Source organism: Tyto alba, unplaced genomic scaffold (genome assembly GCF_018691265.1).
Source record: "Tyto alba isolate M040663 unplaced genomic scaffold, T.alba_DEE_v4.0 Super-Scaffold_23, whole genome shotgun sequence".
Classification (NCBI taxonomy): domain Eukaryota; kingdom Metazoa; phylum Chordata; class Aves; order Strigiformes; family Tytonidae; genus Tyto; species Tyto alba.
In genome coordinates, this window is record NW_024881297.1 from 903952 (window position 1) to 918484 (window position 14533).

The 14533-nt window shown below is 54.2% G+C and overlaps 2 protein-coding genes across 3 annotated transcripts in view; one reads left to right on the forward strand and one right to left on the reverse strand.

Moving 5' to 3' along the window:
* Nucleotides 1-9368, forward strand: part of SEPTIN11 (septin 11) — a 65812-nt gene extending 56444 nt beyond the window's left edge. The window contains exon 10 of one of the 2 annotated variants that reach the window (XM_032992391.2): nucleotides 6146-9368. In XM_032992391.2, the coding sequence (XP_032848282.2) occupies nucleotides 6146-6266 (121 nt within the window). In that variant the 3' untranslated portion in view covers nucleotides 6267-9368. Of the gene's footprint in view, nucleotides 1-520; nucleotides 2581-6145 lie in introns of those variants that run through there. The other variant, XM_042796904.1, reaches the window with a different exon arrangement.
* CCNI (cyclin I) overlaps nucleotides 8360-14533 on the reverse strand; it is a 33698-nt gene continuing 27524 nt past the window's right edge. The window contains exons 4-7 of the mRNA XM_042796906.1: nucleotides 11833-11907; nucleotides 11524-11664; nucleotides 10364-10594; nucleotides 8360-10127 (exon numbers count right to left, since the gene is read on the reverse strand). Of these exons, the coding sequence (XP_042652840.1) occupies nucleotides 9669-10127; nucleotides 10364-10594; nucleotides 11524-11664; nucleotides 11833-11907 (906 nt within the window). The 3' untranslated portion in view covers nucleotides 8360-9668. The remainder of the gene's footprint in view (nucleotides 10128-10363; nucleotides 10595-11523; nucleotides 11665-11832; nucleotides 11908-14533) is intronic.

The following is a 14533-nucleotide window of genomic DNA, read 5'->3' on the forward strand; positions in this document are numbered from 1 at the left end:
AGTTTTTGAATTACAAATTGAATAACCTTATAGCATAAGCTCAGTTATTTCTTGTACATGCTTTAGGTTACATATACAAATAGTGCCAACACTTGAAGTGGGGAGAGGAAATATATTTTTACCCAAACGCTTTGGTCTTCACGTGGCCTTTGAGACTTTGTTCCGCTGTTGCCATCTTGTAACGGTGCGACAAGAGGGGGCTGAGGAAATAACGGGTTTCCCGACAGGTTGTTTTGTGCCTTTGAGATGCCTCTCTAGGTTTGTGCTGGTGTTTGTCAGTCGCTTCTTGTGGTGGTTGTGAGCTTGTTCTCCAAACCAGTCGGTGTCTTGAAGAGGTCCAGGCCTCTCTAGTGTATTTGGCTTGCATGGCGCCTCCTCAGTGCACTCTTCCATTCAGGTCTTCCTTTAAAATGTTGTTCCTCCTTTTTTTTTTTTTCTTTTTTCTTTTTTCTCTCTCACTTTTTCATTTCAATTCTGAACCTCCGTGTCTTTTCTTTTCTGTTTTTCTCTTTTTCTGTAGCTTCTTCTTTATGTAACCATCATCTTGCCAAAGCCCCCACACCCTCTCTCCCAGTGGACAGTAGGGCACTGGAAGAGCCTGCGGCCACGAGCACCCCCGCCAGGAGAAGAGCCATCTCATTCTTCCGTCACGTCTGCCCTTCTCTCCTTCCCTTTTTGTTTGTCACCTGTGCGTCGCGTCTGAGGGTGCGCTGTGCCATGTGTCTCTGTGCGGGATCTGTCTGCTCCCGGCGCGTCTCCGACAGAATTGAGGCTACCAAAAACGACAGAGGTAACGGCTGGAGGAGAGACCTTGGCCATAATGTGAGATATTGCACTGGGTTAGGTGGCCTTTGGTTTTGTTCAGGTATTTTTATTTTTTCTCCTCCCTCCCCATTATCTTTCCTTCTGCCATAATACGCACGTGTTGCTGATGACAAACAAAATGACAGACTGTGGGTGAGGGCGAGTGTGCCCAGCCGGAGGACTCCACTCCTGCCTCCAAAGATCAAGTCTGGCTGCTTTGGACACCACGACTTCACCACAAGTATGTCCTGTGCTCCTCTGACATGTGCTGAAAATAAGTCCTTAGGCCTAGGTGACTTCTTGTTTTGCGTGTGCAGCCGCGTGAAGTGGAGGTGGCCGGCGTTGCGTACTGTTGCACTGATGGAGCCTGTGCTGGACAGTCACGGCCTTATTTTCTGGCTGATCTGCCTCTGTACGAGCAAAGTAGGTATCTCTTCTTCTACAGCCGAGCTGCACTGACTTGTGCTTGGATTGAGGACTTTTTTATTTTCATGAAGCCAAATTAGCAATTAGTTTTTTAAAAAATCCTGAATGTGGGATAGTTGTTAAACTTTCTAACTTCCTTACTTTGGAAGTGAAGTCAGTCAAAACGCCTGAGAAGAGCCAGAGTGCTGCTTGAAGGTGAATGCAAAGCTCGTAAGCTTGGTGTGTAGTGACCTCTAGCTGGTTTGGGATGGATGGATGGAAGGAGACAGCCTGATCCTCTCAGGATGTTTTTTCATATAGGGTGATGCACTTTTTTTTTGTTTGTTTTTTAACCGAATACTGGTGATTTAGTCTTTCCATCTGTGAACTTTAATCAATGAATTTACCTCCTTTAACCTGACATCAAAAGGGTACTATTAAATCATCTAGATTTTGCCTCTGCCAATCTGTGAGTGAAGCGCAAGCTGCCAAGGGTCTCTGCTGAAATCTGCTGGGTTGTTTTTTATTTTTTTTTTTCAGAAGCACAATATTTTTCAGCACTCTTCAGTGACAAGGGTTAGATCACTATAAAGTAGCAGAAAAACTGTTCACTCTGGAAGCCTTTGCAACCAACTAAGTGACTTCATAGATGCAGTCGGAAAGATTATTGAATATTGGCCTTGTGCAGATGCTGTAATGATTTACCTCATATGTAAATGGAATTGCTGACCGTTGCCCAGACTGAAGGGGTGTGACTGTTTGCACAAATGTAGCTTAGGACAGAATTTGCATTCATACCAAAAAAAGAGAGCCTGCCTCGTTTTCCAGGCTTCGGTGGTCTCAGCTGGTACCAGCCCAGGGTCTGCTCTCCAGCCACCAGTGCTTCCCATGAGACAGCCAGATCTAGAAAACTTTTCACATTCTGTGGACAAAACGTTCAGAATCTTTCACGTTCTGAGGACAAAACCGAGTAGCTAATGCCTCATGGGTTGAGGCCTCGAGGGTATTGATGAGTTAAGCCTTGCCTGTGTTAATTCCTCTCTTATTCTGCAGAACTCCGGGGGTGCTCTGCTAACTGGGAACAGGTTGCACCACTTGGAGGAGGGAATCCTCCTAGTTCTGACAGGGCTTAGACAGCAGTGCACCAGGCCACCCATACCTAGCAAAAAGCAGCAGGTCAAGCCACGTATTTTTTGAAATCGGTCATTTAACTTTGCAGCCAAGGGCTGCAGCGGGATTGGGGCGCGCTGCTCCTTGAGCCACCCCTGTGCCTCAGGCGGGGCGAGTGTCGCCTCCAGCCCAAGGTCTCTGTGCATGAAGGCGGTCGCTGTTTACCAAGAAAATGTTCTGCCCATTAAAACACCCTGTTTACGAGTGCTGTGTCTTTTTTTTTTTTTTTTTCAGCGCTGGCACCTAGGCCAGTCTGCAGCGTCAGGGACCACCGCCCCGGGCCTGGGGGGTCTTCTTGTGGCTCATCTGTGCAACCCCCCTCCGTGGTAGCCTCCGAGTTGCCAAACCACCCTGCTGGTTACTTGCCCAGAGGCCAGCCCACCCGCCGGATGGCTCCTGTGGCATCCCGTGCGGTGAGACCCTCCCTGGTGCCCCTGTTTTGGGGAGGGAGTCCTCTCCTTGTGTTTCTCTCATTCCTTGGACTTGTTTTTTTTTTCCATTTAAAAATTGCAGCGTGGGTTTTTCTGGTGGTAGGAGTCTAGCCTGTCCAATCCCACCATGGTGCTGTAGCCTCCCTCTTGAAATCGTCAGTCACACATTATTGCTTAGCTCACGATCGTGGATGGGCAAAGAGCTATTCTGCAGGGCTGTACCTCGTGTCAGGTCACCCGTGTTTTGCTGATGACAGTGGCATGGGACCCAGGCTCAGTCGTGGGTGGCTGGGCATCATTAACTGCAATTAAGGAGAAAAAGCACTAGTAACCCCATCGTCTGACCCGTGTAGCTGTGCCCCGTGACTCTCTGGAATCTTGTGTGTGACAGCAGGAAGTCACGGCCAAATTTGCAGGTCGGCAACACTGAAGAAGTATCCTGACAGGCTCCCATCCGCCGGTCAGCCCTCGGCTTTTCAAGCAGATCTCAAGATCTTGACTTCCAGGGCTTTTCTCCCACCCTTTGCAAGTGTTGGGCTGCACTGGAGGAGGTGGTTCCTCATCAGCTGGAGGGGCTCAGGGCCAGGTGACCCACCAGCAGTGCTGCTGTGTCAAGAAGGTTTGAAGAGGGGCAAAACGCTTCTGTTGGTTGACTTCTAAACTCCCAATATAATTTTTTTAGTCAAGTTTTCTATAAAGAGAAGCTGGTGGGCACAAACCAAATGCCAGCACTTAAGGGAACTGCCTTTATTTTGCAGCTCTAGAGTGTTGCTGTGCTGGTGCCTTGAGTCCTGCAGGCACCTTCTTGCCTCCAGAAAGACGTAGTGGAGTTAGAGAAGGGCACTAATGATAAATGGGACGGAGCAGCAGCCTGCCAGGTGAGACCGCAGAGGTTTGGAGGCCTTGGTTTGGGGAGGGAAAGGCTGAGGTGAGAGGGAGGGTCAGCCCTGCTGTGAGCTGGAGGTTGCGGCAGATGTCCTCTAGAGGTCCCTTCCAGCCTAAATTTATTTGTGTTTCTGTGTTATAAAATCTGCTAAGCTGTGATGATGGTGCATGCCGACCTGCTAGTGACCAAATGGTCAGAACTAGCCCCCCAGAGGGGCACTTAGAAGGGAATGGGCTTAAAAGATGGAGTGAGTTTCTTACAGAGCAGGTAGCAAACTTCTGGAATTTGTTGACCCAGACAGATGGTATCAGTAGAAGAGCTTAGAGTGGGTTGTTTGGGTTGGGGGTTTTTTTTGTTTTGTTTTGTTTTGTTTTTTAAAAAAAAAAAAAAAAACAAAAAAACCAAAAAAACAAACGTAAATTCATGGGAAACTGAGCCATGAGGAATTTTAAAGTGGGGCAAAAACGGTGAAACACCCGACATTGATAGCGTGGTGGAGGTGGACACTGGGCCGGAGGGAGGGGAGCAGCGCAGGGAGCGCGTAGGGGCACTGCGAGCGGCGGGGGCAGCCGGGCACGCGCGTCGGCCGGGGGGGCTGAGCGTGGCGGGGGTCCCCCGGGGAGGGATGGCGACGTGCCCTTCGGCTCGCCTCCTCCGCGGCAGGCGGCCGGCGGGGCGAGAGGTGTCGGCTTGGGGGGGGGGGGGACACACACAGCAGCGTGAGACCTGTCGTGTTGGGACAGTCCAGGGAGGTTATTTGTCACTGGGTGTCGCCGAATGTCCCCCCGCTGAGCTGGGAAAGCTGCTTCACCCGCAGGAGCGGGTGCCCGAGTTTATAAGCACGCTTGTGGGCTTAACCCTCCTGTTGCTGCTGGAGGGTGAAAAACAAACTTGCAGGGGCTCCCAAACCCCAGAGCTAGGAACAGCTCCCAGGTTGGGGCTGGCTCGCGGTGCGCCGGCGGGAGAGGCCCGAGGGGGCGACCCACCAGCTCCTCGAGGAGCGAGCATCTCGCCCACGTTCGGCCCCTGCAGGTCTTGCGTGAGAGAGAAACGCTTCGTGAACGGTCCCCCGAGCTAGGTGAGGTGGAGGAGGGCTATCAGCATCTCCCCGAGGCAGCGCCGTGGAGAAAATGGGCGAGGGGGCTGCTGCTCTCGCATCGCCGAAGCAAACCCTGCGGGGGCACTGGGGGAAGACCAGGGTGTTGCAGGGAGGAACGGCCGTGCGGTGTGGGAAGGTGAGCGGGGGTTACTGCTAGAAGGCACTTGAAACGAGTAGCAGCGCTCTGCTGAAACGCGGCTGCCGGGCAGCCCTGGGTTTTGGGGGACCGTGCTGAAGGAGTAACACGCGTGGGTTTATGAACGCGATGGTTTTTACCCCAGTGCTCGTGAGGGACGTGAGGCAGCAGGGAACTGCAGGACTCCTGCCTTCACCGCTCTGGGCCCCACTAGAACGGGCCGACCCCGCGCTTGGCGTCTTCGGCAGGTCCGTGGCATGAAGCCTCGGGGTGCTGTGAAGCTTTTGGGGAGGCCCCACGACTGTGAGGAGTCGGAGGCATCAGGAGATGTTCTCCTGTGGGGAGCGGGGAGCCCTGGCAGGGCCCCAGGACGGTCCTGTGCTCTGACAGCGGGAGCAGCTCACCGCCAGCCTGCTGCTGCGCGGGGGGGCCACGTTCGGGCTGCATCATCACCCGGGGGCTTTGCGGGGAGGGAACGTGGGAAGTGGGAAATGGTTTTTCCTCTCGCTGGCAATGCAGGTTGCTTCCAAACCAGCTGCATCTTGCTACACGGGGGAGCTGATGTTGCTGGGACGTGCCTCATTTTGAAAGGCACGCCTGTCTTTGAGCATCGCTTCAGCTGTGAAACACCATAAATCTGTCCACCAGTGAGCCAGCGGTGCAGACCCGCGTTCCTTGGGCTCCTCCCCGGCCCCAGCTGGCCCGGCACGCAGGCGGCCGCAGCACCCGCAGCGGCAGGAGAGCCCCAAAGCCCAAGACCACCTCGTGACGTTGCTGCGGTCGCCTGCGGAGGCTCGTGTGCCAGCTCTGGGCTCGGAGAGCTTGGGCTGGCCGGTCCCCGAAGCCGCAGTTGGCACGTGGCGGGGGGGGGTGAGCTGGTGCACGCTACGCCTGGCTGCGCGTGGCCCACGGCTCGCTGCAGAGCCCGGGCGCCTGCACCTGGGGCGTGGGTGGCTCCTGAAAGGGAATCCCTGCACCCTCCCGCGGCCACGCACCCAGAGGGGGCAGCCAGGCTCCTGGGTGGGTCAAGGCACCACAGGGACAACCGGGGGGTTTCCTTAGCGGGTGCGTTCCGTACGTGGTGGTGGGTTGAAAGGGCGTGTTGGAAACTGGGGTGTTCACAGCGAAGGGAGAGAAGAAGGAAAGAGACAAGTTCAAGCAGCGCGTTTGCAGTGGCGAAGACGGGGTTTTTTTTTTTTTCTTTTCCCATCCAGAAGAGCAGAAGGCAACAGGGTGGTGCTGGGCAACACAGCCCCAGAGCTGGCCCACAAGTGTCGCAGGGCCTGCGGGAGGACAGCTGGGCCCCAGCCTGTCAGCAGGACCCTGCAGAGGTAGGTCTACCCCACACGGGCCGGGTTTTGGCTGTCTGAACCTTGCTTTGTCAGTGGAGTTGCCTGTATCCAAGCAAAAGACCCATCGGTGGGGATGCGTGTGTAGCGCCGAGAAAATAAAAAGGCAACCTGCTCAACCTGGGGCTGGGGGATCGCCTGTGCGTTCGGGGCTTGGGAGCACGAAAGCTCCCGTGGCAGCGAGGGGCGGCCTCGGGTCCTGCCTCTGGAGGGATCGGCTGAGTCAGCCCCGCGGCGCAGCACGGGGAGGCTCCGAGGGTTTCTGGGCACTGACCCTGCCCAGCGTTGCTCTTAATACTGCGAGAGCCAGGAGTCACACTGTGTTTATCGAGCAGAGATCCAAAGGCAGTCGATGATACGGTAAAATCAACTGACTGCCAAGCTACTTCCCGCTAGAGAGCTCCCCGCCGCTTTGCCACAAAAAGTTGCTGCTTTTCCTCAACGCGCTGACAAAAAAAAAAGAGGCTCCTTTCCTGCGGGGCACCCAGGGCTGAGACACGCTCAGCACAGAGCTCTTGGGGCAGCGCAGGACCTGCTCCTCGCCCGTCGCTTTTGGGGAGGAGAGAGCAGCGAGAAGGAAAACTCCTCTCACCAAGCAACTTAGGGCCGTGGCTGCAGCGCATCTGTTAGGGAAGAACTGCTCCAGCAGCACCTCGCTCTCCCTCCATACGCCCGGCTTCCCTCCCTTCTGTCCCAGCACAAGCGAGCACCTTCCTTTTCCCAGCCCCACGCCAACTCCCCTCCTTGGGTGCGCCTGCAGAGGGCTTTGGGCTGTATTCCTCCCCGGTGCCCGTGTGCCCACGCTGCCAAAGTGGGGCGGGGGAACGTGTCCTTTCAGCTGGGAGGGGGAGAGAAGCCAACGGAAGGCAAGGCTTAGCTCTGTCGCTGTGGGATGCTGCTGCTGCTGCTGTGGCGCTTCGGTCCTCGCCTTCTCTTCTCCCCCCCGCTGCGCCGCGCGTCTTGTACTGCTGGAAGCCAACTGGAACAAGCTGTCGTCCCGCAAAACTCTCTCCACGGGTTCGTACGGCGCAGGCCACTGCTGTTGGCGGAGTGACGAGAGTCCTGGCTCACCTCTCCCTGACGGCGCGCGTGGCCGGAGCTTCTAGGCAACCGCTCCCTTCGGGATCAGCGGGACGCTGGGAATCGCTGCTGGCGTGTGGCAAGACCCCCCCTCCCGCCCCAAAACCGCGGCTGCTGAGGGGTGCCGAAAGTCACCTGGCTCTCATCCTTGCCCTGCTGACATCGTTGGACCTTAGCGTTGGGAATCGGGGCAGTGGTTGTTACTCAGAGCTGCTGCGCCGTGGGATTTAACGGAGAGAGGCACGTGCTGGGTTTGAGGCAGCGAGCGCTGGTGTGGCGGGGGTGCAGCCCCGAGCGCGCGCGGCGGAACTGAGCGCTGGCAGGAGAGAAGAGGCCTGAGGATGACTGGAAGGGAAGGAAGGCGCGCACCCCTTTGAGGAAGGCGGCCTCGGGAGGTGGTTTCCAGGACACGGGGGCAGGAAGAAAGCTGCAAACGGGAGGAAAGTTTGTCACGGCCGACTGTGCGGAACAAAAAGGGCAGCAGAGACGTGAGGCAGAAGGGGCCGGCTCTGCCTGAAGCGCACAAGATATAGGCCAGGCGGGAAGATGGTGACAGAACAGAATCCATTCTGTAATCCATGAGCTTCCAAAGAGCAGAGGCGAAACCTGGACTAACCTTTGCGTTACCAGATGTGGGTTTCAGTGGAAGGGATGTCAGGCAAAGCAGGAATCTACAGCCAGCCTGGGTGTGGGAAGCCGGACTCGCCCGCTCTCGGGCTAGGAAGATGATGGTTGCAGGACAGGCGAGATGGAGCAGGGTGCCAGCCACGCGCCGCGGCCAGTGCTCCGCTGGGCAGGGAACAGCCGGGGCACCGAGGAGGGACCGAGGGACGCCGGAGCTGTGGCTACAGCTGGACCCGCTCTACAGGCAACGAGTTCCTGGCACCCCGGCCACCCCGCCCCGAGAAAGCTGCTCTCTGGCAGGGAGCAGCTCCCGTGCAGCCTCCGGGCACAAACCGATCCTGGACTGGGGCGAAAAGCACAGGAGGAGACTCGGAATCCAGGACAACTTTCTTTATTGCTACCAGAAGGCTTTCATCAGTACAATGGCTCCAAATACGATACCTTCCTCAGGGCTGTGGAGAGAGCTTACAATTGGGACAGGTCATTGTGAGAAACAGAGGTGTAACATTTAAGAGACAAGTTTTTAAAGGTTTTACTCTTGGTTAGAAGTGACAGGAACACAAAACTTTAGGGTTAGGGTCTTTTTGGTTTGGTTTTGTGGCTGATAATTACACACCTTTCAAACCCCAGGCGGACGTGGCTGCCCCAGCACCTCGCGGAGCAGTGCTGGTCACACGCTAAGCTTAGAAACATACGGGAAAAAAAAAGAGACTCTGCAGAATTTAAGGTTTCTGCTTGACATCGAGAGTCGAGCATGGGTGAAAATCTACACTGAGTGCAATGTTCCTTGGTGCAAACAAGAGAAAAAAAAAAAAAAAAAAAAAACAGAAAAACCAACCAAAAACATTTTTGTTCAAGTGATACAAGATCCATTAACTGCTTTCTGTGTTTGAAAATGCAAACTGTTTTAACTTGGTGAAGTCTCTGCGTAAGGTACAGAGCGCAGTGGCCGGCTGCCCTCGTGTTCTGTGGCTGTTACTGAAGTGCAGAGCAGCTTGCAAGTGTTGGGCTTTTTTGTGTTGTTTTGTTGTTTGTTTTTTTTTTTTTTTTTCCCTGACTAACCTTTTCTTTAAATCCAGTTTTTAAATATTATCACATTTAAACACCAAAGTGCTAACAAAACAAAAAAGGTCTTTTTCTTTCGAAAGGAAAAAGAAAGCTGAGGTGAGGGTCAGGTAGTACAGAACATCATGCACAAGACTTGCTGAGAATTAAAAGAGGAGCGAGAGGAGAGAGCACGGAACAGATGGAATTCGGACCAGAGAGGTGTTAGTTGGCTGGGAAACCTGGAACAAGCCTGCACGGCTGATGTGAGCTCTGGGAGATGGAGAATGGGTTACAATACACAGGAGCAGAAAAACAGTAGAACTGACAACACTAGAAAGAAACAATTTTTTGCTACTTTTTTTGTTTGGTTTTTGGGTCTTTTTTTAGATTTTTATACTTTTTTGTGTTTTTAAGTGCTTAAATAGTGGAACTATAATTAGCCGCACGAGAAAAAAAATTCAAAAAAGGGTTGGGATTTTTTTTTTTTTTTTTTTTTTTTTTTCCTTTTCTGTTTTTTGGCTCCCTTCAGTTCAGCCTGACAAGGTATGGCCCCTTTCCCCCCCCCGCGAGGCCGGGATGCCGGGTTCCGCGTGGTTTCTGGCGGAGCTGTGGCGCAGCGGGTGGTGCCTGCTCACAGCTACATCACAGACACCGGCTGTAAAGGCGGACAAGGGGAAACGTTGCCCTCCTGCCTCGAGACGTCAGCGCCACACGCAGAGCCCACGTTTTCAAGCGCCACTACCTCCGGAGCGGTGTCTTCGTTGTAGAGACGCTTGATCCCATCGTAGAAGTCGTCCACTTCCATCTCTTCCACTTTACGCTTGGCAGAGGCTTGCTTGCACCCGCTGGGAGCTGGCAGACGCTGGTAGAGCGCGGCTGTACCTGTGACTGGCACTTCTGGCCCGCCGTTGTCCTTGGAGAACCCCGGCCCTGGGACAGAGGAGGGCTGGCGTTTGAACGCTCCTCTGTTACAGGTCACCAGGGTGTGCTGGAGGGGACTGTAGACATATACAGAGTTGGGCAGCAGAGAAGGCTGCAGAGTGGAAAGGTGATGTGCCACCAGCTCCCGGCAGTGGATCAGCTGCGAGCTATCCATCTTGGGGGGGGGGGGGGGGGGGGGGAAGACAAGCAAAGACACAGGTGTTGTGGGATGGCTGCCACGGCCGGGGGAGGCTGCCGGCGGGGCAGGGCCGGGGCTCCCACCACCTTCAGCAAGCGCTGAAGGACCGAGAAAGCCCCCGCCACGCCGCCTTTGTGAAGTGCAGAGCCCTCCCCGCCGCGCTGGGCGGTGCCAGCACCCCCCCCCCCCCCTCACCAGCACCCCCATCTCACCTGGGCCTCCCGGAGCAGCTCGATGATGAGAGCCAGCCAGTCGGGGAGCAGCTTCTCCAGCTCCAGGCTGACGATGGCCAGCGCCAGCATGGAGCCCTTGAACTGCAGCAGCTGGTAACAGGCCATGCAGTGCAGCAGCTGCTTGGTGAGCGCCGCCACGTGCTGTGAGGGACTGGGCTTGGGCAGGATGGTCAGCAGCTGAGGCCTGTTGGACACCGCAACTGCGTGGAACTGGGGAGGAGAGCGGGGAGAAACAAGCGCGTGAGGCAGCTGGCGTCGCCCGCGGGCAAGGCCAGCTCGGACCTCGCGACACGCTGGGATGCACGAGGAACCTCTAGCTCTAACCTTCAAGGCATTTTCCATGCCATGGGGAAAAAAAAAAAACAACAAAAAATAACAAAACAAAACAAACAAAAAAAAAACCAAAAACAAAAAAAAAAAGACAACAAAAAAACCCAAAAACAAACAAACAAACAAACAAAACAAAAAAAAAAAAAAAAAAAAACCCAAACCCAAGGCGTTGACCCCACCACCGGCTTGGCACGGCCTTTCTGGCGCGACCTGCTGCCATCCACATCAGCTGCCTGGGGCGCGGGCTTCTCGGGGCCCTGCCAAAGGCTGTCCCCAGCCACCCTTCTCAACAACACAGGTCTGGCAGCTCAGGTGTCCTAGACAAAAACTCCTTCTCGAGCGAGTGGAGAAACTCAACAGGGAACCTCAGGAGACTTCCACTCCCTTTGTCGTGGCTCATCCGTGAACGCGGCTCTCTGGCCGTGCCATGCTGTAGCCAGTGCTTTCTCCTCGGTTCTACTCAGCGGGTTTGTGCTGCCTGGCACTTCGCTCTGAGCAAAACCACCAGCAGTCGAGACTCAGGGGCCAGGTTGTCAGGAGCTGTGAGTCCTAGCATGTGGCTTAACATTGCTCAGAACAGGCCGGATGGTCAGCTGGCAGGCCCACGTTTTGGAAATGGTGCCTGAAGCGTCACAAGTATCATCTGAAACACTCTGGCAAGGCTTTTTCTTTCAGAAATTACTTGGACGCAGGCATTACGAACACATCCTGAGGCCTTCGCTCTCCTACAGGCAGAGTTTTTGTCTAGGTACCTCTTGATACATTACTTACTTACACCAAGACAACAAAGTATGTAAATAGCCCCTTACAATGTGAAGGAAATCCAGTGGTGTTGCCATGTGAAGATCCCAGTTCAGTTTATCCAGGATAATCTTCTCCATTCTGCGAATTTCAGCTGGAGAACAACCACAAAAGCTATCCCGAGCCAACACCTTCAGTACTGGAATCCTCTGTAAAAGCCAATGCAAAAAAAGAAACGAGAAAACCAATCATTATAGAAATCATGCAAAACGCTTCATTCCTGTCCCGGCAAGCGTCAGCCACCACGTGCAAGCAAAGGCAGGACTGGAAGAGTGTAAATTCAGACAATGCTAAGGTAGTAAGAACAAAAAAATTACCTCATCTTCCTCGATGGTCTTTGCAGCAAGGAAGAAGCAGCTGATTGCAATACAGTTCAAGTACTTTGGACGGGCCTAGGGTAAGGAAGAGCAGAGACGTCTCTGTGTGACTGTCATACCAAAATTATGCCTAATTCTTTCTGGCCGGACACCCTGAGCCCCAGGGTCGGGGCTGCCCACGCAGCGTGTCCCGGATCAGCAGGCTGACCCCCAGCTCCGCCGCCGCGGTGGCACAAATCCCTCCTCCGCGACGTACGGCAGAAGAGGGATCTGCCGGCCCCGGGACAGTACCTGTCCCTGCTTAGGGAAAGTATAAAACTCCCCCCCCCCCCCCCATAAAAACTGCCACCTGTAATTTCGCACTGCAGTTCCCCAGAGTGCGGCCCGGGGATTATCGAGGGGGAGCTGGTCTTTTCTGCAGCGAATTGTTTCAGGCGAGGTAAGAGAAATTGGGAGGGGGAAGGGTGATTTAGCACGTGCATCAAGCACTCCTTCCGCGGGCCTCGGCCGGGGGGGTGAGGAGGGAAGCCGGGCTGCACGGGCCGTCAGTGCTCAGACCATCCCTGCGCTGGCCCAGGCTAAGCACACGCGCCGTGAACGTGGCCCAGCCGCTGGGAGTTTTTGCAGCGACCTCTCCCAGTCTGACTGACGAAGGACTGACCGTGCTTCCACCGTCGGCACAAAAACCACGGGAGGTGTCCAGCTGGAACCTCTTCTGCCTGCGCTGGGAGATGCCGCAAGCCAAGGTAAGGGAAAATAAATCCTGCCCTGAATGTGAAAGTCTGCCTACAGCCTCAACGGCTGCCGTGGTTTATACTCGCTGGGTGGATTTTAGTAGATGTGACAGAGCTTAGGGGGTGGTCGAAGCCGGTTAGATGCTGCACGTTACACTCATGCAACGATGAGCTGTCAAGAAATGCAGAGCACTGTTTCCAGAAAGCACCCAAAGAACATGGGATTGCGTCCAACTTGAAGATTTTTACCTACATTCAGCCTCACTTATGTAAAAAGGGCCGTGCTACGCCTGGAGCTTTGGCTTGTGGTGCCACTTCCATTTCAATACGCCCTCACCCTTGGGGGCAGGGGGGGCTGCCTGCGCAGGTCTGCTTGTGCAGTCAGGTGTCACCGAGAGCCAGGAGACCGAATTCCCTTAGGGCAGGACTGGCACTTGTGCTTGGCCACAGCAGGCAGGTTCAAACAAAACTGCTGAGTTGGCACCAAGTAATGTTCAGCAATAAGACGCCTCCTGCTCTGCGTACTGGGAACAGCTGGTGTCTAGAGCAGGTTCCTACACTCAAGGAAGCTTATTCTCCCCATTATTTTTAACAATAATCGTGCTTCCTCTTTTTTTTTTTTTTTTTTTCCCCCCCCACATGCCTCCCCTCTAGAGACTGACCTGGGGGGAGCAGCTGTCTCTTGCCCAAGCGTATTAAAACCCAGTCACCCATCCTGGGCTCCTCCGGGAGCCTCTCCCTGCCTCGCCCGCTGCCCGCACGCGCTGCCGCGCCGGGCTGCAACCCCCACCTTGCTGAGGGCTGGACACTGAGCTATCTCGGTGTGTGCATGGTGAAGGGAAGGGACAAGTTGTCTTAACAATAAACTCCCACACGGTAGCGCATGGTAAAAAAAAAAAAAAAAACCAAACAAAAAAAACCCCAAAGGAGTTAGTTAAGCTGCACCGGCGGGATGACAGCTTTCTGGGGGAGGGAGCACAAAGCCCTGAGCTGTTTGAACAGTGCTCACCCAGACAAAACACCTTTCCACATTCTTGCCCCGTGCCTGAAGCTCGCTGTGGACTCCTGACTCATGTTCTCATGCTTTCTTTGCAGACTCCTTGGCTGCTGCTAATTACTGAAAGAAAAACTGCGCTCGAGGGCATTAGCTGTCGAGATCTTTAAATGTATTTCCCGTTTCAGTAAATCAGCTACTTTAAGATCTCCTTCAAAAATAAAAACTTCCATGGCTTGTAATTAAAACATTATCAATATTTATTAATATTGAGCACGGACAGCGGCTGAGCCCGGCGGGGTCAGAGCGAAGGCTGCCCCAGGCCTGGCTTCACCCGGGGCTCTGGGGCCGACCCGCACCTCGTCCAGTCACTCGCCTCCCCTCCCTCTCCCCGGCACGTCTGCCTGGCTCGACAGCACAGCCTGCCTACCCAGCAGGTTAGTGGTGAACTACTCCCCCCAGAAGCAATCCCCTCTGGATCCATTTTCTTCCCCCTGTCCCCCCCCCTCATTTTTTTTTTTTTTTTTTTTTTACTTTTTTTCCATTTCCCTGCACTGGCACACTGGCCAGGCCCAAACCTGTCCTCAAACATTTATATTTCCTCCAGCTAGTTCACTGCTAGCAGGTGCTCCCAGCGCTTCTAGGTGGCACGACTGAGATTAAATGCAGCTAAAACACCAGATAAATTTAAGAGGGGAGCAGGGACTTCCCTGACTTTTCTGTCAGAGGGCACTGGGCCTAGGTGTCTAACTGCGGGCTAGCAGGCATTTCCTTTAGCTTTATGAGTCAATTTAGGTTAAGGTAGAGACTGCTCTCTTTTTATTTAAAGCATTACCTCTGCTCAGCCTCTCGTTTCTGATTGCTGAAAAGGAACAGGCGCTCTGCTGAAGCAAATTCAACACTCAAACCAGGTTAGGAGCGAGCATGTAGTTGAAGAGGAAGGGTGCTGCTTTTCTCTTAGGTTAATATACAA